Source organism: Sphaerulina musiva, assembly GCF_000320565.1.
Source record: "Sphaerulina musiva SO2202 unplaced genomic scaffold SEPMUscaffold_11, whole genome shotgun sequence".
NCBI classification, from domain to species: Eukaryota; Fungi; Ascomycota; class Dothideomycetes; order Mycosphaerellales; family Mycosphaerellaceae; genus Sphaerulina; species Sphaerulina musiva.
Genome location: NW_016017393.1, coordinates 822,519 through 846,170, shown reverse-complemented (window position 1 = coordinate 846,170; position 23,652 = coordinate 822,519). Strand labels below are relative to the sequence as shown.

The following is a 23,652-nucleotide window of genomic DNA, read 5'->3' as shown; positions in this document are numbered from 1 at the left end:
CCTCTCTCTCTCTCTCTCTCTCTCTCTCTCTAGGATCCAGTCTTCGCTCATCTCGTACTTCAGCTGGAAGATAACGTTCGGCCTGGTCAGATGATGGTACAACGAGTCTGCTGGAAGGGCATGTGGTAGAGCAAGGTGTATAAGGTACGACGGTATCTCCAAAGGGAGTCGAGGGGATGGATGCCTTGTCAGAGCAAACCCGAGTAGTACGAGCTGTATAGCAACATGGGTACAGGTACAGGCAGCCTTCCTTACTCAGCAGACAAGGCGCCAAGGCACTTCGTATGTTCGTACCTTCGCGCCTTCGCCTTGCATGGGCTACAGGATCTACAAAACATCCGCTGGATCTAAACTGATCTGCCAGGGAATCCTATTCGTAGACCCAGTGATCGGGGTAGCCTCTAACTCTATTGGACGCGAAATCCGAGATTCCGAAAGAATAAGTATGACGCCCAAGTACGCTCTTGCGATGGAATGCAAAGACACTTCCTAGCTGAGCGTTGCCCTGACCTGGCGAACTACTGTTCATCTATGTCCTGACTTGGACTCACTTGTTGTAACGAAGATGCCGCACTCTACAGCCTCTGCGCCTGGTACCGTCGAGGCCACGATCAACTACCACTTCAAACCAGCATTAGGAGAGTCGCCTCCCAGTCCGGTCCCAGGGACGGTTGGCGCCGTCCGTCAGAAACTGAATGCGCAGGCTGTTCGCATCACCGATATTCGAAGCACGGACAATCGGTTCCATGTCCACCGCCATGGGTTTCAGCTTGTCAGATTTACTGGACCAGAAGGTCTCAAGTACGAGACTTTTGATGATGGAGACAAGATCAAGAACAAGTTTTACGACGAAGTGAAGGAACTGCTCAAGACCGAGTACGCGACGAGGCATACATAATGCACTGTTCAATCGGATCCCTACTAAGTGGGCAACAGACTTGGCGCCACCTATGTATTCGTCATCAGCCACAGATTACGACGCGAATCGTATCAATCCGTGCTTGATCTCCCGGCGGATACTCCGGACACACAGAAATTTTCGCAGATCGTCCCCACTATGAATGTGCATGTCGACCAGTCTTACGACGGAGCTGAGATGTTGGTCGATATGCTGCAGTCTCAAGGGGGAGAGGCGACAGACTTGAAAGCGAAGACGAAGAGCTGTCGCTGGGTATGACAGCCAATCTATCCCACTTGGCGTTCGAGAGATCCGCTGACATGACACCTTGTTAAGGCTATCATCAATGTCTGGAAGCCACTCAAAACAGTCACCCGCGAGCCATTGGCACTGTGCGATTCTACGACAGTCTCGGATGCTGAACTTCGAGCTGTCAAACTCCGAGCGCCGCCGATGGAGTTCTTCGAGGTTGCGCACAGTCCTGAGCATAAATGGTACTGGCAATCGAATATGGAGCCCGATGAGGCGTTTTTTATCAAATGCTTTGACAGCAAGACTGAGGGTGTGGCGCGGAATTCGCCACACTCTGCATTCATTTTACCCGACGGCCAGGGATCGCCCAGGGAGAGCATCGAGATCAGGTGTGTTGTATGCTGGGAGAATGAGAGTAATTAGTGCAGAGATGCATGTCTCTGCCGCCTGCGGTTTCTGGAAACTCGACTGTCGTGAGCAGATATCGGGATATGGAAAAGGTGTATACGGTGCTTCCCAGCGTTCAGTTCCGCTACCCCGATCTTGCCGTCTGCATCATCCATTGGACGAGCACTTCGAATACGAAGACCTCGATCGAACAGACACTCGGTCACATCATCTCATCATCATTGCATCGATTCGATTGTCATCATGGCCTGATCATTGAAGCAGTCGTCACTGTTGAAGGTGATACAACATGACTAGTGGTCTGTTGAACTGGGAAGCATTGGCGCGCTGGCTCGCGCTGAGAATCCAGCAAATGACGCAGACAAAGTGAGGTGGTCCACGAAGGACCAATGGCAGTGGTAGTGTGGAGCTCAGTGGCACGACATATGCTCTGCCCTGCCCTGCTCTGCCCTGCCCTGCCGTATCCTGCCCTGCCGCAGTCGATCATGCATCTACGCGAGCTCTCAATCGCCGGTTTTGTTTGTGCCCTTTTCCTCCAGATTTTACTACCAAAGACTCCGAGTTTTCTCCATGGGCTCGTTGCTGCATACCGCTGCCCGCTTAGAACTGAGCGCTACACAAGCGTTGATTCGACCACTTAACCATGCATCTGGCATCGACGATTCCCCCCCCCCCCGTTACTCCAAAGTTTCCAGTTCGAGTTGCAAATGGCAAATAGACGGGCCTAGAACATCGACATGGGTGTATGGATAGCGGCTACAGCTGCTTCTGTAGCACCTTTCAACATGTTCACGACAGTTGCACGACCGATGCAGGCAGCACACGCACACGCACACGCACATTCACCATAGTGACCATACAGTGGTCCCATTATGTAGATAGAAGGAAGACAACAGCGTGGCTGAACTAGATCTTGAGGTAGGTGGACTTGTTTCTCCCCTCGTTGAACATCTGCATCTCCTCGACTGTTGCTTGCAGCCAAATGATGCATGGCATCCAATTCGGGAGCTCGCACATCACCTCCCACCACTACTACGACTGTACTGCCACTACCACTGCCAGAACTCCAACCATCGTCCCGCGCTGAGCCCGACGAGATTTTCTATCAAATCGACCAAGAGTGCAAATTCATCGAACAAGAACTCGCATCATTCGCCTCCCGACCAGACTCGGATCCGCACAACCACCACCGAGCATTTCCCCAACGCCACATCGAAGCTCTGCACCACCTCCACCAATTCTCGCCAATCTTCCGCGACGCATACAAAGAGCTCTTATCCCGCCTCCCACTCTCCATCTCTCTCCACTCGAGACCCTCCAATCTCGGTGGCGTTTCCATGACATCTCCCGTCGACCTCCCTAGTACCCAATACGTTCGAACGCGATGTGTATTCGCAGCAGACTTTGCCCATCATCATCATCATCATCCTCCTCCTTCTTCTCATCATCATCATTTTCATAACAAGATCTCCCCCCAATGCGAAACCTGGACCTTCAAACCCTACGTCATCGACACATATCTCATTGGGCTCAGCAGAATTCTGGGAGCAGCAGCAGACACTCGACTCGAGAGGGATGAGCTCGAAGAGCAGCTGGCAGCGGGGTATAAGCAAATGTGTTGTTCGGGACATGAGGATGGGTTGAAGGAGTTGCAGGCCGAGGCGTTTGCCGTGAGGAGTCGACCTGTTGTGGAGCGGTGGCGGGAAGATGTGTCGTTGTGGTGGACTGTGGGGAAGTTGAGTAGTACGCCGACGACGAAGGCGGGGGGAGCTTCGTCGTCGTTGGTGAGGTTTTGAGGGGAGAGAGGCTGAGGGGGATGGTGGGCAAGTAGCTGGCCAGCTGTAGGAGGGGAGGGGAGATGATTATTTGACTGGGTGTGAGAGAGAGAGAGAGAGAGTATTGAACCTGACGGCGAATTTGATAAAGGACGTGATTCAAAAATTGTTTTTGATGCAGCGTTTCATAAAAAGAGTAACAGAAGTTTCTGCGAGACAGCTGCTGCGGACGTTCTAGCTAATTTGCGCCCAGTCACCTTCGTTCTGCGGCAAGAGTTAACGCTCAAAGTAAAGCAAGTTAAAGCAAAGCAAGGTAGAGTAGAGAAAAGCAAAGCAAAGTAAAGCAAATCATAGTACGCCCGAGTTCCACGCCAGCACAAGCAACTATATCCATCCATCCATCCATCCATCGTTCAATGCTCGCGGAACGCATCATTCATTCATAACCTTTCGCACCCCCTATCAGTCTTCGTTTTCGTTCCACCTTTGCCTGCCTTTAACCCCTTTGCCTTTGACACCCCTTCACGACCCCCTTGGCTTACTCCACCACATGCCCTCTTCATCAATCAAATACCTCAATCTCGCCGCCGCAGGCTTCGAGCAACCATAATGCAACTCATCGACACAATCAACCAACACAATCTTCGAAAACAACATGCCAGCCTTCTCCTCTGCGCTCTGCTCACACACCACCACGTGCGCAGCAAATATTGCCGGCCCAAGTAAATCCAATCCATACTGTCCAAACGCTTTGGCTTTCTCCTTCTGGCCCGCGCGCGCGAGCGTCACGCATACGGATGCGAGACGTGCGGCTTGGAAGGTCGCGGAAGTAGCGAGAAAGGCTAAGAATTTTGGGGCGGAGATTTGGGCCTTGAATGGGCTTGTCTCAGAGAGTGTGAGGTTTTTGAGGCATGGTGTGGAGATTTTGTTGTGGGAAACAGAAAGGTCGAGGAGTGGTGGCTCTTTTGTTGCGGTGGACTTTGACTTTGGTATGGACTTGGAGGTGCGCTTGCGCTTGGGCTGGGACTTTTGGGACTTGTTGACGCTGCGGTGGCCTTGGGAGAGGTCTTCGTAATCTTCGTCGTCGTCACTTGGGTCAGGGCGCTTGCGCTTCTTTGATGAAGTCGTAGCGTGCAATACACTGTCCCTCTGCCCAGACTTCGCGGCACCTTCTGCACTGCTGTCGCTCTTCTTGGCTTGGTTGTCAAGGTACTGTTGCCGAAGCTTTTGGGGCAGGGATGAGACGACGTAATCGACGACATGAGGCCCTGTGATTCTTTCGACGAACACTTCTGGCATACCTTCTGCGCGAAAGTATCGCTGCAGATGGTCGGTGGTGACCTCGTCTTCACCTCGGTCGGCCAGCGAGCGTGGCTTCGCCTTGGCAGGCTTCAGGAGGTTGCGTGATGCGTCGATAAAGTGCATCAAAATCTTCTCTGAGGTGATGTTCTCTTTCAAGAAAGCCGCGTCGATACCTTTTTTGGCCAAGTAGGAGCGCATGTAAACCGAGAAATTTACACGCATCGAGGCCAGCTCGGCCAGGCTGATGATGATCTTCTTTCTGGCAGGAGCAGCCATCTTAAGACTTGGAGGGTGTGTCGGAGCGAAAGATGTGAGAGTTGACGTCGAATGAGACTAGAGAGTGAGCAAGATGTTTGAACAGGAGGAAGAGAAGCGGATGAGAGAAAAAGACCATATCTTATACCTTGATAATAACAATAGCCCCTCACTGTACTATTGAAGTTATGAGCACACTCTAAAGTCTACGAAGCACAATAGACGCGAACTATTGTCGAGGGCTGCATATGAAGCTGCCATTGTGGAAAAACGACGCTCTTGGCGCGCTAGTGTTTCATGCTTTAGGTGAGGTCGACAATAGCAAACCAGCGTCAGAAACGCCAGCATAGTACCGACAATCGTACATTCAGAGATGCCTTGGGAAGCCGATGACGAGTCTCCTGATATTATGGCAGAGAAAGAACAAGAAAAAGTCGAGCAAAAGCAGTATGGGTAACGCAGCTAGCTCCTAAAACGTCCACAGTCAGCACATGATTGTGACTTCCAGATGCAATCCCATACAGGCAGAATATAGTGTTAGTTACGTCCAGGAACCGGCTTCACAGCTGCGCAAGTAAGGTTCAACGCACTTGCGAACGATCCAAGTGAAGCGGCGCGTCGAATTTGGGTGCTGCTGGGGCAGACCACTATAATTTGCCCATGGCAATTCTCGTGATGAGTGGAAGATGTGAGTGCTTGACCAAGCCGTCTGATCGTCGTCGGCAGGTTCGGCGCCAACGGCATGATGAACAACAGCGGGACGAGGGGGTCGCACTTCAGGAGGCTCATCCGGTGGTTGTACGGGCTGGTATGGGGTTCCTTCTGCGATTTCCAGCTCCGAGTTGCGGACTGTCTTTGATGATCTTGCAGTGCCTATGGACCGTGCTAGAGAGCGTATAATACGTTAGCTGCTTGAGCCATCCCAACTTTGACACTCCACGAACGCTATTGAATACTTCCCTTTCTCCCAGTACACCTCGAGTCCTACGCGAGATGAGGTCTGAAGACCGTGATACCGCGCAATGTGGCGGTCATGCAGGCATATCATGCTTGAATGCGACAGACAAGGGGGGAGCGGTTTCTGATCAGCTTTCATTTTGATGCTCTCCGATTGTACTGTTGGTAGCTGTTTACCGGTCCTATAATACAAGAATGGCGACAGCACAGCCAATGCAGACGGGAACAGGCGTCTGCCATGCTGCTGTGATCGGCGCCTGTTGTCTCCTCCTACTGTTGTGCTAAGCACAGAGGACGAGCGCACGCTCAAAGCCTCTAACATCTTTTATGCGAGAACAGACCTTCGCCCCCTCGGCTCTTTGGCAAATTATGCTCTCGTCAATCCTCCCGTTCCCTCGTCGACCATCGCTAGTCGCACGAACAAATTCATATCTGAAGGACTTTTCGACACCCCCAAGGGGTTCACGTAATGTTTGCGCAGTGCACTCGCATTCCAGCTCAATCAGAATGTGTGAGAGTCGCGAGGAATATCCTGTGATTGGAATTCGTAAAATTTTGCTCCCGAGTAATCTTCCTAAGGTCTCTGGGCCAGCTTCAACGATCCATTCATAAATTCGGCTCGTGTATTTTCAACTGGCACGCGCTGTAAATACTGTACGAGCTTGACGGTATCGAACTGCACCGAGTTATAGACACTCGAAGGCGGCAGTGCACTCAAAACCCCCAGGACCTGAACAGGTAGAGGCGGTGGACCAACAGGCATAGGCGGCAGTCCCGGTGGAGGGGCGGAAACACCTGCAGGAGGCGCCACGCCGTTGACTGGCACGAAAGTCTTGGTCGCGAAGCCACCTTTGCCAGCGCCAGAGGTGGTAGCTGCCAGGCGCACGCCGGCAGCGCCTTTGAGTGGTGATTCTCCACGCATGAACTTACGGCTTGGGCCGTCGTCGTCAGAATCGTGAGGCCGCTTGGGTGAAGCGACGTAAGGCCCATTTGGGCCCAGGAGGATCTCAGGCGCACCGCCCATTTTGGGGGACGAGGGGCCTTCAATGCTGGGAGCAAGCTGACCTCCCATGATGTGTTGAGCAGCAATTCCAGGCGGCAGCGATGCGATTGGCTTCGGCTGTGCTTGTGTCGGACTGAGGATGAGTTGCGCGTGGATGGCGTCGAAAGTCGGCAGCTCAAGACGATGGGCAAAGCGGGCAATTTCTGGTTCTTGTGGGTAGATCTCCGCCATCTTCTTTTCGATCTTGTGGATTTGCGCCAGGTCACCATATTTGCTCTCAAAATCGTGCATGTAGCCAATGAGTGGTCGGCAACGATCTTGCTTTTGCTCAGGTGTGATATCAGCGGTTGCCATAATCTTCGGAATAGTGGACTCGAAGACCACTCGGGCGTTGGTGATGTCACCAATGCTAATCAAGTGCTTGATGTATTCGAGGATAAAGGCATCGTCGGTTGGGAACAGCTTCATGCCGCGTTCGAAGATCTTTACCGCGGATGGGTCTCGATAACATTGCCACTCCATAAGCGCAGAGGCAATGTACACGTCACTTGAAAGTGGGCCTCGTGGTCGAGCCTCACCAAATATCCCTCGGAAGCCTTTGATCTCTTTGCCAGCTTCTGCGCCCTTCTTGGGAGGCTTGCCTTGACCTTGTACTCGGCGGAATGCTCGCATCTTCGCAACCCAGACGTAGGATATGGTACGCTTCAGCATGTCGAGATGTGCTGCAGATGATTTTTTGATCGCATCGAGCTGCTCTTGCTTCTGCTCGGCACGGGTCTTGGGCTTCTCCTTCGGCTCATCGTCGTCATCGTCCTCCTGCTCATTTGCATTCTCGTCCTCTGCTGGCAGTGAAGCAAAATGGGCTTCCACCTGTGCCTTGGCTGCCTTGTCTTTTTCCATGATCTTGTTCCGTAAGGCGTATAGCGGGGTGTGAACATCCTCGAAGGGCTTGTTGAGCCTCTCGCCGTTGCGCAGCAAAACTTCGTCGGTGTTGCCAGATTCCAGGGAGCTCTCCACGCGGTCTGCCTTCATCATAGCGAGCAGCACAGACTCGGGATTGGCAGTCATGCCACTGTCTAGGAAGTCTTCCCCTTCTTTGATGATAGCGTCAATGCCTGTGGAAAAGCACCACGATGCAGCCTCGAACCAGATCTCTGGGTAGAAGCGCAGTGCCATGGTCGCTTGTTTGTATGTATAGACAACCCGCTTGCGCCACTCGGCATCTTCGGAGCCCTTGTACACGAGTGGATCCTCGTCACGCTCCCAGTGAATCCAAGCGCGCCACCTCTCGACCTGTTCGCCGAAGTCGTCTTCGCCTGCGCAGCCATAGATTGGCGGCAGTCGCGGCAGCGATGTACGATCGAGGCGCTGTAATTTCTGTTCAAGCTGCATGCGTGCTGTGCGAGCCTGCATGTAGTGAGGGCTCTGCTCTTGAATGTGCTTCCGGCCAGTCTGCTTGTGGATATTCATCTCAAATGCTTCGTACTCCTTCCAAAGCTTGACGAGTTCGCCGTGTGGAAGCTTGGTGGCTTGTTGATATGCTTTTCGCAGCAAATCGACCTTTTGGAGATCCTGCCACCCCTGTCCACCGACATTGCCTGGCCCGTCCTTGACGAAGTCGACGTACTCTCGCCAAAGGTCGCCTGCATCGGGGTCGATTCCGGATTGATCCAAGGTCATCTTGAATGCCTCCATGATCTGGGCTCGGTTTGCAGGACCTTGTTCACCACTGACTGGCAGAATCCGCCGGATGTGGTCAAGGTAGAACTTCCAGAGCGCAACATTTGGGACCGTGTTGAGGGCTTGGGTGAGCAGATGTGCCATAAATTCGCGCTGGTCGAGATCATTTTCAAGTTGTATGCGTCGTAACCATAGCTGGACCTGTCCTGATATCAGTTACTGCGTGGAAACCCCCGCAGAAATCTGTCCATCCAAAAGGTAGAATCGCGCTGGATGATGTGTCGATCGGAAAGAGATCACGCCCATTCTTGCCCGAAGCCCTGCGCGATTGTATGCAAAGCACCCACTAGTCTAAGTTTCCCACGCCATCTGCCGCTACAGTGTCGCCACATCAAACACGATTAGGAAGGAAAATGTCAACATACCGAAGTTGGAAAGACCTTGGAGAACCTGGAGTACACGCTCCTCGCGTTATCAAATTGCTCCTTGGAGATGTAATGATCGATGAGCGTAAACCAGGCATCAGTGTCGCCTTTAGGGTCATCCTTGATGCGATCTTCAAGCTGGCCGACTTTGTCGTGAGGAAGTCTGGCTGGTGGTCCCTGTACTGCGGGAGCACTAGCTTGCTGTACAGGTGGTTGTGGAGTCGGCGCTATGCTTTGCTGTACTGGTTGTGGAGTCGGCTGCGCAGAAGGCGCCGTTGATGCTGTCTTACCCTCTGTAGCTTCAGGTGGAGCTGGAACTGGAGCAAGTGACTGGACTGTGAGTTCTGGAGCAACTGAAGAAGTAGTAGATGCGGAAACTGGAACAGTGAACCCATTAAGACTTGCGCCTTCGGCAGCTGTGTCAACATGTGGTGCACTATGTAAGGATACATCCTGCGCTTCAGACTGAGCCACTGCGCCAAGACCAGAGTGTTCGCCTGCATCTCCATTCGCCTGCGAGGGTGCTGGTGGTGCGCCCGCTTCTTGCTCGTCATCACTCTCTTCTACTATGAAGCCAGCGACTTTGTGCTGCATTTTTTGGGCTGGCTGATCGGTTTGCGCGGGCGTGTGCGGCACAGATTGCGCTGGCGTCGTATTCTCGGTGTTTTCGCCATAATTAACGCTCGAAGGGTCGTAATCGTCGTCCTCGTCATCGGCCTCTTCATGGCCCTCGTTCTCTTGACCGTTGTAGTTGCCGTAACCTGTCGGATCATAGTTGTCTTCGCCATGGTCGGCGCCGTCGTCGTAAGTCTGCGGCTCACTGGGATCGTACTCGGCAGCCATAACTGAGTTGGCAATGCGCGCGCCGGGCGCGATATCGAAGAGGTGGTACGCAGTCGCTGGCGAGGGCTTTGCTGCGCGCGCCGCGTCAAAAAGTTGCTTTCGTTCAACGGAATGTCCGTCGCAATCAGCCGTCCGTGAGTCAATGAACGGGTCGATGTAGGTGAGTTGCGCAGTCAATGGTGGTAGCGAGTCGAAGGGCGCAATGAGTCGATGTGAGGAGGTTGTTGTTGTTGTTGTTGTCGTGAGAGGTGAGATTGGAGTTTGAACGAGTAGAACTATGAGGCAGCAGCGGATAATTCTCGGACTACTCGGACAGTGATGGAAGCGGGACGGGAGGCGCGACCTCTCTACCTCTCCGACTCCCGACTCCCGCGTTATTGTTCAAAGGACAGTTCAAAGAATAATACCCTCCCTCTATTGTCATATACGACTAATTCCCGGCTGCCGCAACGAAGATAGAGCACTCACAGCTTTCGTGTGCGCTCATCAATCCGAGATCTCCCACACCATACCGAGCGCGACGACAGCAAACGCCTCGAACAAATGGAAGCCTAGAAACTGGTATCCTGAACAGCACGCAAACCACGGACACCCTATTGCCTCCTCGTCAATTCCAGAGGAACCTCTGCCGGGAGCAGCAGCCCAATATGTCTTCAAATCGAAGAAACACAACGACCATGCGGATACCGCCCTTCTTCCGCCGACTGTTCAAATTCACTTCCATGGACTTCGAGACGGCTGTATGGGAAATGACGCACCTCATCATCGCGCCCAAGAAGGTGTTTCGAAACATTTACTATCACAAACAAACCAAAAATTCATATCATAGAGCGGATCCGGCATTCACCTACTTACTGAGTCTGTTCCTCTTTCTCACTGGATTGGCATGGGGTCTGGCATATGCAGATGGATTCGGCCGGACGTTGCGTGTAGCACTCGCGTTTGTGCTGGTGCATTTTCTGGGCACAAGTCTGTCAGTCAGTATCGCGATGTATTTTCTGGTCGGCCGTGTATTGGGAAAGCGTAGGCAAGGGTTATTCGGGCCGCCCAGTGGAGGTGGTCTCAATGCTGGGGATGATGCATTAGAGTTTGGATATTGCTTCGATGTAGGTTGTGGCAAGGTGATAGACGTAGGCGGTGCTGACAGGTCTCTCAGGTTGCAATACGATCATACTTGCCCATTTGGACGTTCCTTTACGTTCTACAGTTCCTGCTCATGCCGCTCATAGCGCAAGACTACTGGGTGTCAAACCTCTTCGGCAACACCATGTACCTGATGGCGCTGAGTTATTATTTTGTCATTACCTTCCTGGGCTACAATGGTAAGTGCTAATTCATGTTGTGCAAAGTGCGAATGCTAATTTTACTGCAGCACTGCCCTTCCTCAGTCGTACTGAGGTACTTCTGGCACCCATACCTGTGCTCGTGGTGCTCTGGCTGATCAGCTTATTCACCTTTGACTGCGCCACAAACTTGGCGCCCGTTCTGTGGTGTGGCGTAAATTTAAGAAAGCCTGTGTAGAAGCAGTGCTCCTGCGAAGCATACAACATAGCCGCCAAGTACGCAAACAGGCAGCCAGTGAATCGCACATCAGCCTGCAGTGTATTTTTCGGGGCATGTCTGGTCTTCACTGACACACCGGTAGCGTGGCACAGCATGAGACGTGGGTTAGCAGCACATGTGAATGTCCGGAGAGCAATCTAGATTTAGTTCAGCCAACTTGGCACAGCGAATACCCAATATCAGTCACGAAACAACCCTCGTCCGGCGGCAAGGTTTCCAGAACCTTCCGCAACCATGGCGGCGACTGCAAGAGATTCTGTCGGCATATCCGAACTTCACGAGGGCGACATCAAGTATTCGCCTTTGCAGGACTTGCTGCTGGCCCAGAAATTCGACTACGCCTCACTGGACAGTCGCCGGAATCATCCGAAAAGAGGTCTGACCAGCGAGTGAGTGTGCTCCAAATCCAATTTTCAAGCCTGTCGAGCTTCACCGAGGGCAGGGTCAGAACAGACTCGCTCGAAGAGATTTATCTACCACTTGACTGGGTGCAGTCAGCAACTGAGGCGATCGAACGTGTTTTCGATTGTAAATAGATCCGACCGCGTAATAATTGCATCGAGCTCGATGTTCAAGGCAGTTGTGCAGCCCGCCTGCGCACGATATCTGAAGAACATGTCAGCCGTCAATGTATTCGTAGCCATGTGCGGCAGAGCGAACGCAGAGGATATTCGGGAGGGAGACGGGTCAACATTAAGGCATGGAATTCGACTCCGCCCAATCTGAATGACTCCGTATTACAGTGTACGGATGAGATAGGGAAAATTGGACCGAAGCACGTCAATCGGGTTGATAAGCATTGGTCATGGGAGTGAACTTTAATCAGAGGCCTACAAGTGAGGCTACAACGACTCTCGCAGCATGGATTCAAGCGTCAAGACCTTTCTGGACAATCATATTCCACAACTATAGGCTTATATCTCGGGGTACAACAGCTGAGTAGACGGTTAGTAGACACGACCTTGCGAGGTTTTTGGACATTACGGGCAACAGTGCACACTGTGCCGATAGTTCTATACGTTTGTCTGGCTCCAGATTCTTGCTCGTGCTATGGAAATTCTCCTCGTCTCGTGTCCTCCTCGACAGATGCTGCGAGACTGTTCCTCCGATGTTGTTCTCTCGTATTATTCACCTGGAACTGAATGGACGAGACCAGATCCGCTTTTCAAGAAGCACGGACGTCATATTCCGGCTAAGTTTCGGATACATGGATGGCTTTTGTGTTTGTCAGCAGAACGCATGACTTTGTCACCCCTCTCCAATGGCGACAACGTACTGAAGGAGGTATTGATAACCAAGACTGGCGTCATCCAAAATGCTTCGGCTATAAGACCCGTGGTGAGGGGATGGGTTCGAGTTCCATTCGTTTCCTCACTCATACATGCGGCAATCGACTTGGGGACTTACTAGCAACCTACTACTCTACAGAGCGTCCAAAGCCGCATCCACACGAGCGCCGTACACCACCCACTACCGAGCGTGCGTAACTCGAGCACACATCGCCACCATGACGACCGCAACATTCAAGCATATTGACCAGAGCAGCTACACGGGAAAACCATGGAGCAAAGTAGATACGGAAGGATATAGTTTCAAAATGAAGGACCACCAACGCGAGGTGCACAACCTCCGTGGACGCGAAGGAGAGTTCAATACCGACATCTCTGGCTTTGCGGTGTACAACTCTCCTGCGAAGGAGAAGCTGTTCACCGACGACAAAGCGGTACGCGAAGGCTACTACGCGGAGGTCGAGGAGCTGCTGCGCAAGAACATTAAAGGTATCAAGAAGGTACACATCTTTGACCACACTATTCGCCGAAGGGACAAGTCGTCACCAAGACAACCCGTCCAGCAGGTGCACGTGGATCAGACTCCTGGCGCTGCCGACGCTCGTGTGAGGCGCCATCTTCCAGCAGAGGAAGCGGGGCAGTATCTCAAAGGAAGGTATCAGATTATCAATGTTTGGCGACCCATTGGAAACCCTGCGTCTGATTTCCCACTCGCGGTTGTCGATTGGAGAACGACAGAACCAAAGGACTTCGTTCCTGTCGACCTGATGTATCCGCAGCGACCCGACTCTGCGATGGACGACGATGACCGGGGCAAGGAGCGTTTACCAGATGAATCCACACGTTTCTCAACCGAAGGGTACGAGGCACGAGGTGAGACACTCGGTGTTGCGGCGAACGAGAAGCACAAGTTCTACTACATGAAAGATATGACACCGGATGAAGTCATGCTGTTGAAGTGCTACGATTCCTTCGGGGTGGGAGAGAAGTTTGAGCAGAACGGCATCGCAACCCGAACGCCACACACAGCTTTCTTCGACCCGAGTACGCCAGCAAACGCTCCCGGAAGACAGAGTATCGAGGTGCGATGCTTGGTGTTCTACGAGTGATGAGAGTGCAATGAATCATAATGACCTGATGGGTGGGGGGGAGTCCAACAAACATATATGTACCTACGAGCGCGCCATACCATCTCTTTCAATGTTTGCGATCCTTGATTCGATCATCATGTTACCGCGGGGGTGTGTTAGTGCGTCCGGCGGCTAGAGCAGAGCTACCAAACATCCAGCCAAGTCTGTTGTTGCATTTCTTCACAGCTCGTTCCTGCGGTGACTGCACTGCGTACCTCCTACCTGTACGAGTGGTGGCGGGACAAGCCTTGTGACAAGATCCGCAGTCGGAGTGATCCGACTCGGAGTTTGCGTAACACTTATTCATCATCACCACCACCACATCGTTCATCCGTCGTCCTCCACCAGCAAACGACTCGACTTCCACTCATGATCACCGCGTACGTGTACCAAGCCATTTGCCAGACGCCTCGAAACGCAGCTTGGGCATTCATGCCGGACAGGGACACTGTCTACCACGTGTGCGCACCTGTATAGATTCCTGAGAGCGGTGGAAGGAAGCGGAAGCCTGGAGGTAAATCATCCTGTGATTCAGCAGGGCCTCTGGTCACGCAGGACGCTACTCTTCTGCTATCCTATCTAGGAACAGGACGAAGTAGGCATAAACTGCCCATAGTCGTACAACAACGTACAAGGGTAGGTATAGAACGCACACTGCCAGCGAGGCGGCCAGACCAGACCAGACCAGGCTCATCATCACGGCTCATCTGAAACGTCACCTTTCCGGCGCCAGTTCCGTCGATAATACCCCAAACAGGTTCCTGCAAGAAGTCCATGCAACGAGACGCGAATGTCTTTTGCAGTGCAGTCGACACCTTGCAAGTCCGTGAGAGGGCGAGATCGGGAGCGGCGCAAGCGCCGTAGCAAGGCACCATAGAGATCCAGGAATGAGTCGCGCAACGGGCGGGCATGCTGACGAGAAGGCTGTGGAGCATGCACATGCACGACTACTGGCGCAGTGTCCCAGGGCTCTTAGAGACGCTTCTATAGTACCACCTACTGTAGGAGGGAAGTCTTGGCTTCGACCTCGTGGCTGAGAGAGCTGAGCACCGCTGCGTGAAGACAGGGACGAAATGCTCCACACCATCTGGCTTGGCTTCTGCCGCCGCCGCCGCTACACTAAAGGTATACACTACAGCGACTACACTACATACTACACCTGCGGACGACCATGCGCTGGTTGCTGTTGGGTCCGTCGATCCCGCCCCTAGCCCCTAGCGTACGTAGCGTGAACGCCTGCAAAAAAAGCAGCATCAGAAAAATGTTCGTTCGGCAGGAATATACACACACACACACACACACACATCACCCCACTTCGTGGTGGTGACCCTGCCTGCGGGTCTATTCATATGACTCGCTTGTGATGCGATAATACCAAGCTGGCACATTGAGAATTGGTATCACTGGGCCCGGCATGGATTCCGCCACCATCATGGGGGTGTCTTTATGGTGGGCCGCTTATGCTCCGAGCTCACTGGCGCTCTACTGAATCGATCAGGGTCAGCTCGAGACTCAAAAGACTCTTTGAACCTCATATCTGTTTCTGCCATTATATCTGGTTAGGTTTGTCGATTTGTTCTCCGGGTCACTATACCTCCTACCATCATGGCAACGAAGCTCAAGCACAACAGAACAACGCCCAATGTCAAAGCTGCCTGCGAGGAATGTCGGTACGTGCAGCATCCTCCCACTTGCCTTCCGTCACTAAGCAAGCATCGCAGGCACCGCAAGACCAAGGTGAATCGCCCACGCCTCCGCTTCGCCCAACGCTGACCGGTTTCTGCCATTAGTGTGACGGAGTACGGCCTGTTTGTTCACAATGTTCGAAACGAGCCCGGCCTTGCGAGTATGACGCGGAGCCCGATGAATATCGCACTGCCACATTGAAACGAAAATGCAAAATGTTCGAACGGCAAGCCCTGGCGGCAGAACAGCTCCTCTCTGCTCTCCGAGACCTTCCCCCATTGGAGGCTGCCGAGTTGTTTCGACGACTCAGGACCGGTGAAAACATCCCGGCCATCATCAGCACGATCCCGCGAACACAGGCTCAGCAGGCTGAACAACTCATGGGGTCACCTTCGTTTTCCGAATCGTACTCCAGCACAGGCGGCGCGGATACAGTCATGGAGCAGCCTCCTCCCCAGCCACCTCAAGCGCAATATCGACCTCCACGGAGTGTCCCTGTGCAGCCCCCACAGGTTACTACTCCCGGTCGAAGCAGACTCGCCATCGACTTCCTTGTCAATGGCAGCGACGAGACACGCTCGGACACTATACAGGCCTGGTCCAGGGAAGCCAATGGGCACACGGGCACCAACTCAGCCACTCTGTCGAGAAATTCGAGCTATCCTCCGATCACGCCAACGAGTCTAGATCAGCACAGACGATCGTCGGCTCCCATGTCAAATTTTGCAGTGCCCGTAATGGATATGATGCCTTCTGCCACAGTCACAGCTCACTCTGCGGCTGCCCCCGAGGCTGCAATGGAGCAGCTTGCTGTAGTTGCACCGTGTTCATCCAGCGACTGGGACAAGTACTACACCAACGTATCGACTCTGTTCCGGAGCTTAGGAGAAACATCCAAGGGGCCTCGGCCATGAGCCCGACTTTTTCAACTATTCAATCAAGGGTTGTGGGAAGGTACCTACGATTCCCCATTTCATAAGCTCCTGCCACAGTCACAGCCAGCAGCAGGACGAAGATTTAAAAAAAGAGATGATCCACGAGGGACTTTTCCGTACGGCTAAAGACCGGGAAAGGAGGCAAACGCAATATATTATTATTGTGAAAGCGGCACGAGCACGAGCACCACCCAATCATTTTAACGTCGGCGAACGTCCGCTAGTCTTGATGATGATGATGCTGATGATGGTGGTGTCTTTTTATTTTTCTCCCTCATCACCGCGTTTCGCCGCAAACGCAAGGCAACGCAACGTAGCATCAACCTATGGGGTGAAAACACGTCGACCGGACTTGCGATTTTCTCTGCGTCAAGACCGGTGTCGCGAATCATCATCATCGTTATAATCATCATCATCATCATCATCATCAAGCACCATCATCAAATCCATCACAACCCTGGGATACCGGTGATGGCCCGTGATTCGCCATAAGTGGCAATATATGCGGGAGGGAAGGGATTGGGGGGAGGGGGGAAAGGAAAGTGGCTCAAAGTGCGGCTTAAACCTCACACAGAAAGGAATTCTAGATTCACTGGATTGAGAAGGTGAACACCTAAGCATGCAGATTCACTAGATTGAGAAGGTGAACAAGCATGCGGCAATTTCTCTCTAGCATATTAGTAGAAGTAGCCAGTAAGGTACTCTACAGCAGGCAATATTGCTCGCTCGCTCACCTCATTGAACCTCAACCTCAACAACCATCTCAACAACAAAACTACCAGGTAGTTTGAGAGAGAGAAAAAACATACACCCCAGTAAGACGGGAAGGCGTTCAGCCATGCCTATGCACCACACCGCCTTTCCCGCCAGAGTCTCGACCCGTGCCTATAAGGTAGAAAATGGATAGATACCTTATGCTTCATGCAAAGCCTTGCGTCTTCCAGCAGTCAGTCTCAGGAAGAGATTTCCTTTTTTTCGGTGTAGACGCCGAAAAAGAACTGGAGATTTCCAGTTTGCCTTCTTTTTCTGATCATTCGATACGTCAGGATCTAGTGCTCTGTCCCTCTCTCTCTCTCTCTCTCATTTTCAACTCCGTTTTCCTGAGACTTTTGATACGGGCTGGATAACCTGTAGGTGCGAGATTCTAGACTACATAGATGCGCGGACGGGCTACGCTTCAGCAGAGTAATAAGCAAGATAGGTACACCACTACTACCATGACCATCACCATCACCATCACCATCACCTCCTCATCCTCCACCACCAACGCCCATCACACGCCGAATATGCATCCCGGCCGTGGCACTTTCGGCCCGGATTATGCTAGCACATACATACATATATACATATACAATAGTAGGTACGGCAGGCGGTATCCAGTGTAACATAGGGCTACAAAATCTATAATTAAAAAGCCCCGTCTCCCATTGCGTCCCGTCGTCCGACTCCGGGGCTTCGGACACTGCTCCTACAAACAAGAACCGGCCGTCGACCGAGTGCTTGCGCATCGGCTCGGTGTTACCCTACATAGTACCAGGGTGTAGTGTAGTGCCGTGTAACATGTGTCCGGAATGCAAGCTTCGGCTAGGAGGAGAGACAGAGTGTATGTGTGTATGTGGAACAATCGATCGATCTTGTACTTGCGTTTCTTTTTTGTGGATTGCAGGTCTGGGTATGGATGGATGGATGGATGGATGGATGGATGTGATTGACCTGCGGTGTCATATCAACGTTGCTTGCATGTCGGAGTGAACTGCGCAACTTAATGATTGAAATGCAGCAAGGGAGTCGGTGTCATGGGGGGTCATGATGACTGGGCATGACGGGGGAAGGTTGTTGTTGAACTTGGACCAATTGATTGATTTGTTCTGCCAAGATACAATAGCCGGATATCGCAAAAAGAGGCGAGGAGGGAGGCGTGGGTGGGTGGGTATGATGAACCTGTACAGTCTTGTGGCGTGGCAGCCATATAGGAGGATCGAGGATGGATGCGTGAGAGTCCCACTGGTAAGGGAGGTGAGGTTAGGGAGATTGCAAGGCCCCCCTATGAAGCGTCAATGAATTCGGTTCGTGTGCATCGTCGTCAATATTCACTCCGTCGTTCGTCGCCATCGCCATCCCCCGTCACACATCGCCGTCGCCGTCGCCGTCGCCGTTTCCACCGCCCGCCCACGTTCCGCTCCGCCCCCTCGCTCTCACTCGAGACGCTGAGGTCCCCGTCACCGCCATCAACTTCCGCGCACATTCTCGCCCGTCTGCCGAAAAGTGGTGCTATGAGCAGAGAAAGATTGCCGGATGCGCGGTGTGGGATGCAATGATCAAATCTACGAGGTCGTCATATAGATGTAATACCTCTCCCAGGCATAATGGAAGAAGTCATGACGGGTATTGTTTCCACTGTACCTTACATCTTAGGAGGTAGAACACATGATGCAAACCCCGCTCAGTTGCTCATCACCACACCTACATAGAGTACCCACATGCACTTTCAGCCATCCTGTCGTCGTCCACTTGCCATCCATTGTAGCAGGCCGTCCGCGACCTGAAGGGGCTTGTCATGGATGGTGATGCGCTGCCTTCGCCCAAGATCGGCGAATCTAGTGAATCGCCCGTGACGACCACCTTCTTTGAGCCGCCTCGACACCACCGCCACGACAGCCACGACAGCGAGCACCCCATCGACGACTCGGATGGGCACGATGGCTATGATGGGAACGGCGAGTGGGGACTGCCATCAGCGCATATCCGCGTGGAAAGCCCGCGGCCACGACCGCGACCCAGCATGCCCAGGAAGAATACCAACAGAGGCAATAGCCAGATGAACATGCAGGAGGCGTTGCGATTGGCGCGACGACGAGAAGAGCAGGAAACGCTGCTGGCGGATCATGAAGAGGCCGACGATGATGGCTGCTATCCACCGCGAAAGAATGATGATCCGACCGTGCCCAACCCCCACAGCTCGTTGCCCGTGTACACCACGATCCATAAGATCAGACGCTTGATGATTGCGAGCATTGGTATGCATGTTGTGGAGAGAGATGTGACGATGGGTGCGGTAGATAGCTGACATAGAGACACACGTAGACGATCCATACAGCAGCGAGCAGCTCAAAAGTCCTAGAATGAACGTGTCAGTCGTGCGGCCACTGGTGGACCATCTCTACGACCCGGACGATGTCTCGACGGTATTCTGTCTTCTCGTCAACCGCGTCCAATTTCTACGCGAGCAGTCGTACCAGGCGCATCATAACACGGTCAACATCACTCGAGCACATTTGTGTGAACTGGTAGCGGCACGAATCCTGCGGCGATATGATGAAGACCATGAAGGCCGCATGGGACTACTCACGCTCGCCAATGTCCTCGTTGCCGGTTTCGAGCCCTTTCAGAATGCTCCTCGTGATATCACGCGAGAACATCGCACGGAACTGCATTGGACCATTCGCTGGAATCTTGCTAGGCCTGAGTACCAGCGCATGCTGACTGCACTCGAAGTTGCTATTGTCTCCGAAGCAAAAAGCTTCTTGGCTGCTTCGGCGTGTCAGAAGATTGTTGAGAATGTCTATCGCGGACGGATCATCTACACGCCTACGTCCTTTATCGACATCTTACCTGATCACTACAAGAATCGTGGCATCACGCTGTACGATCCGCGGAGGGCGCCTATTCTCAATCAGTACCGTCTCATTGTGCCTCGGACCAGGAACATCATCGAAGTGGTGCAGTTCGTCATCCTTCTGGTACTGTACATCCTGACCATGGTCAACAAGTCCCGCTCGAAAGGGTCGCTCCATACACAGTTCACGACACTCGAACTGGTGTTTGTCATCTATGCTATGGGCTGGAACCTGGACGAGATCGCCTCCGTTTCCGAACACGGCTGGACAGTGCACACCGAGAATCTCTGGTCTTTCCTCGACATCACCTTTGTCCTCATCTTCAGCGTATATTTCTGCACGCGGATGCATGGGCTAGTCCTTCACGACCCTTCCACGGGCTGGCTCGCAGAATGTATCCTCGCCATGGCGGCACCCGTTCTCCTTCCGCGATTAGCATTCTGCATGATGCCTGAAAACATGCTCTTCATTTCCCTACGAGCCATGATGGCGGACTTCACCTTCCTCACCGTGGTCGCCTGTTGGTGCTTCGGTGGTTTCATTCTCGCCATGTGGTGGCTTTCCGAAGCTCAAGACGGATTTCTCTCACATACCGTGGTCACGATCTCCAAATGGATGCTGTGGATCTGGTTCGGGCTCGATGGAACGGGGATCCAACGCAGTGTGGAAATGCACTGGTTTCTGGGCCCCCTGTTGATGATCACTTTCGCATTCCTCGGAAACACACTCTTCATGACAATTCTAGTCGCGATGCTCTCCAACACATATGGCGCGTTATCCCAGAATGCAACATCGGAAATTCAATTTCGACGCGCGGTTCTCACCTTTGAAGGCGTCAAATCGGATTCTCTGTTCGCGTACCGACCACCGACCAACCTCCTCGCATTCTTGATCTTGCTCCCTCTCAAGTTCGTCCTGACACCCCGCTGGTTCCACAAAGTCAACATCACCGCCGTCCGAGTCCTCAACGCGCCCATCCTCCTGCTGATATCCTGGTACGAACGCCGCTACTTGTGGAAGCGCGACCGGTTCCTCTCCCCACCTCGGAAACATACCTGGCTCAGCATGTGGGAGAGTTTCGGAGCGCACGGCGATCTCCACGCCGTGTTCAATGCAGAGCCTCCGCAGGAAATTCTCGATGAAATGGAAGATGTGGATGACGTGCTGGCGAATGAATTGTATGACGGTCTGGATTACCTGAGCGCGTTGCGAGCCCGGCGAGGAAGTCGAAGTGGTTTTAGTGATGCGAGTGGCGTGTTCGGGATGTCGAGATCCCGGAGTAGGATGAATGGATTTCGCAGACGGGGAACGTATCGAAACAGCATGGGAGTCAGTGGGGATGATGGGGTGGGTAGAATCGAAGGTAGTCGGGGTGGTGGAGCTGGAATTCCTATACCTGATGCTGATGATGCGGCTCCGAGAGCCGATGGAGACGCTGTATAGCACTTATTCATCTTTTATTTATTCTGGTTGTGCTCATGTCTGCATGTCTTTGTATCTTGCAACTCCCTTTCTAAGTTTTCTCGCTTACAAAGACAGGTCTCTTCTCTACAACAACAACTACAACAACCTCCTTGCCCTCTCTCTTCCAGAACCGATTTCGCATATACAAAAACTCTCCCAACCCATCTCATCTCCATCTCCATCTCCATCTCCATCTCCATCTCCATCTCCATCTCCATCTCCATCTCCATCTCCATCTCCATCCCCATCTCCATCTCCACCTCCATCCCCTCTCTCTTCTTCTTCTTCAACACTCAAACATCTTCGTCGTACTAACATTCACGCGACTCCACCTCGTCCCCTTGACCAAACACATGGCGAACCTCAGCGGCCAATAAACATGATACAAAGCAAACCACGGCAACGGATCCCAGATTTCATACGTTCCATCTTTCCATGTCAGAACGTGAGAGAGAAATGTTAAGAGATTGTGCTTGTAGGCGCGATAAAAAGATGGGGAGAAGAAGAAGGAGAAGAAGGAGAAGAAGGAGGGGTGTTGTGGTGGTGGTGGCTCGGTTGTTAGAGAGGAGAGGAATGGGTTGAAGAGGAGAGTTAGGAGGTCGTGGCCGATCCAGTAGTAGTTTGTTTCTTCTTCTTTTGGTGTTGTTGGTGTTGGTGTTGTGGCGAGATGTTCGGGGTTATTGTTATTTTCGTTAGGAGTTTCGTTCAAAAGTTCGAGATAGGCGTGAATCATATCCGGATTGCGATTCGTCAACAGACAAACTGCCGTGTGAGCTCGGGGGTTACATTCAATAGGATACAAGACAATTTCCCGCGGATCGCGTCGTCGTCGTCGTTGGGTAGTCGTCGTCGTCGTCGTATCCGTATCATCCCCCTCGACCAAAAAATCAAACGACAAATGTCCTGTAAAAGTCTCTCCTTCTGCAGCCGCATACGTCCGAGTGAATTGCAACATGGCTTGCGAAAGAGCAGAATCCGCGGGTAGAGCGCGATAGTGCATAAGAAGTTCAGCAGAAGGACAAGCGACAAACGCGCAAACTTTTCCCCGAATGACGAGTGCATGCGTACAAAATTCCTGGCCGAGAATAAATTGTTGCAGAATCCAAGGGGATTGAGGGGAAATGTGGAGTGTTGCCAAATATTTTTTCGTGGCGTGGGGAGTTTCTTTGGGGAGGAGAGTTGAGAGAATTTCGCCTCGAGCGGCATCGTTCATGCCGATGGTTTTGAGGATGTATTTCCTCCCCGGGGCCGCTTGTTGTAATGCATGCTCTACTTGCTCGCGACTGGTGATGGTGTGGGTTTCTGGAACGTGCAAGCCGATTTGTTTGGTGTGTTCCACAAAGGTATGTTTCTCGTGCAACATTTGCGTTATGCGGACATTGAATTGTACGGCTTTGCAATTCGTTTGTTGCTCAATCATCTCTTTGGCTTCGCCATCTTCTACCGCTGATGCCACTCCTGAACAACTCACCCAGAGATCGACGTGTTCTCGTACAATCACATTGATGAGGTCTTGCACGTATAACTTGCTGCTGCTGCTGCTGCCGGAAGATGAAGATGATGTCGTCGGTTTTCGCAAAGTATAAAACCCCGACAACGCAGTAGAAAATCTCCCACACGCAAAGCCAGGCTCGAAATCTGCTCCAATGACGCGATGGCCCGCTTGGTAGAATGCTCGTGCGAGAGCGAGGCCTTTGGTCATGCCGACTCCAGTGACAAGAATCGTTTTTTTCGCTTCCTGCTGCTCATCCTTTTTCTTCTTCTCCGAAGAAGATGATGATTGTTGAACTCCGGATGCGAGGACGCCAGGTTTGTTGCCAGAGTAGAAAAAGTAGCGAATGGCATAGCTGAGGAAGAGAATGGTCAGGTCGAGGGGGAGAAAGGCCAGACTGAGGAGGATGAGGAAGATGTTTTGTGCTGCGTGGGCGAGCCAAGGAGAATCGCTGTTGAGCACCATTTTTCTCGTCGTCCTTGTCGTTGTCGTTGGTGTTGTTGTTATCGTGGTGTCAACAACATTGAAGTCTTATGGTATATATGAATACCTATATAGGTATAGGTATAAACACAATATGTCACTTTTTCTAAGGTTCTTCTTCTTCTTCCCTCTCTCTCTTTCTCTCTCTCTCTCTCTCTCTCTCTCTCTCTCTCTCTCTCTCTCTCTCTCTCTCTC

The 23,652-nt window shown here is 52.4% G+C and overlaps 10 protein-coding genes across 10 annotated transcripts; 5 read left to right on the top strand and 5 right to left on the bottom strand.

Annotated features, from left to right (window-relative positions):
* The first annotated feature begins 3 nt into the window (after positions 1-3).
* On the top strand, positions 4-2,226 carry SEPMUDRAFT_151832 (uncharacterized protein). Its single transcript, XM_016907072.1, has 3 exons — positions 4-876; positions 937-1,171; positions 1,235-2,226. The coding sequence occupies exons 1-3, from the start codon at positions 566-568 to the stop codon at positions 1,571-1,573; spliced, it is 885 nt and encodes a 294-aa protein (XP_016757060.1). The 5' UTR covers positions 4-565; the 3' UTR covers positions 1,574-2,226.
* Positions 2,227-2,241: 15 nt separating this feature from the next.
* SEPMUDRAFT_151830 (uncharacterized protein) lies at positions 2,242-3,677 on the bottom strand. Its single transcript, XM_016907071.1, has one exon. It carries the CDS (start codon positions 3,187-3,189, stop codon positions 2,833-2,835), a length of 357 nt encoding a protein of 118 aa, XP_016757059.1. The 5' UTR covers positions 3,190-3,677; the 3' UTR covers positions 2,242-2,832.
* A 178-nt stretch (positions 3,678-3,855) lies between these two features.
* Positions 3,856-4,911, bottom strand: SEPMUDRAFT_120832 (uncharacterized protein; the record flags this gene model as incomplete). Its single annotated transcript, XM_016901638.1, has 1 exon — positions 3,856-4,911. One exon carries the CDS (start codon positions 4,909-4,911, stop codon positions 3,856-3,858), a length of 1,056 nt encoding a protein of 351 aa, XP_016757058.1.
* Positions 4,912-5,990: 1,079 nt separating this feature from the next.
* On the bottom strand, positions 5,991-10,016 carry SEPMUDRAFT_93243 (uncharacterized protein). Its single transcript, XM_016910606.1, has 2 exons — positions 8,956-10,016; positions 5,991-8,731 (listed from the first exon to the last, which is right to left on the bottom strand). Exons 1-2 carry the CDS (start codon positions 9,796-9,798, stop codon positions 6,422-6,424), a joined length of 3,153 nt encoding a protein of 1,050 aa, XP_016757057.1. The 5' UTR covers positions 9,799-10,016; the 3' UTR covers positions 5,991-6,421.
* A 429-nt stretch (positions 10,017-10,445) lies between these two features.
* Positions 10,446-12,233, top strand: SEPMUDRAFT_166561 (UNC-50 protein; the record flags this gene model as incomplete). The annotated part of the gene is made up of 3 exons (XM_016908240.1): positions 10,446-10,904; positions 10,955-11,120; positions 11,171-12,233. 3 exons carry the CDS (start codon positions 10,446-10,448, stop codon positions 11,317-11,319), a joined length of 774 nt encoding a protein of 257 aa, XP_016757056.1. The 3' UTR covers positions 11,320-12,233.
* A 432-nt stretch (positions 12,234-12,665) lies between these two features.
* Positions 12,666-14,522, top strand: SEPMUDRAFT_151829 (uncharacterized protein). The gene has a single exon (XM_016907070.1). It carries the CDS (start codon positions 12,743-12,745, stop codon positions 13,757-13,759), a length of 1,017 nt encoding a protein of 338 aa, XP_016757055.1. The 5' UTR covers positions 12,666-12,742; the 3' UTR covers positions 13,760-14,522.
* On the bottom strand, positions 12,666-15,168 carry SEPMUDRAFT_159023 (uncharacterized protein; the record flags this gene model as incomplete). The annotated part of the gene is made up of 6 exons (XM_016907818.1): positions 12,666-14,228; positions 14,250-14,355; positions 14,413-14,704; positions 14,781-14,894; positions 14,940-15,016; positions 15,079-15,168. The coding sequence occupies 6 exons, from the start codon at positions 15,166-15,168 to the stop codon at positions 14,080-14,082; spliced, it is 828 nt and encodes a 275-aa protein (XP_016757054.1). The 3' UTR covers positions 12,666-14,079.
* A 217-nt stretch (positions 15,169-15,385) lies between these two features.
* Positions 15,386-16,380, top strand: SEPMUDRAFT_120828 (uncharacterized protein; the record flags this gene model as incomplete). The annotated part of the gene is made up of 3 exons (XM_016901637.1): positions 15,386-15,450; positions 15,502-15,517; positions 15,571-16,380. The coding sequence occupies 3 exons, from the start codon at positions 15,386-15,388 to the stop codon at positions 16,378-16,380; spliced, it is 891 nt and encodes a 296-aa protein (XP_016757053.1).
* A 2,803-nt stretch (positions 16,381-19,183) lies between these two features.
* On the top strand, positions 19,184-21,461 carry SEPMUDRAFT_52443 (uncharacterized protein; the record flags this gene model as incomplete). Its single annotated transcript, XM_016909227.1, has 2 exons — positions 19,184-19,418; positions 19,486-21,461. 2 exons carry the CDS (start codon positions 19,184-19,186, stop codon positions 21,459-21,461), a joined length of 2,211 nt encoding a protein of 736 aa, XP_016757052.1.
* Positions 21,462-21,768: 307 nt separating this feature from the next.
* On the bottom strand, positions 21,769-23,439 carry SEPMUDRAFT_52401 (uncharacterized protein; the record flags this gene model as incomplete). The annotated part of the gene is made up of 2 exons (XM_016909223.1): positions 21,769-23,220; positions 23,272-23,439. 2 exons carry the CDS (start codon positions 23,437-23,439, stop codon positions 21,769-21,771), a joined length of 1,620 nt encoding a protein of 539 aa, XP_016757051.1.
* Positions 23,440-23,652: the final 213 nt, after the last annotated feature.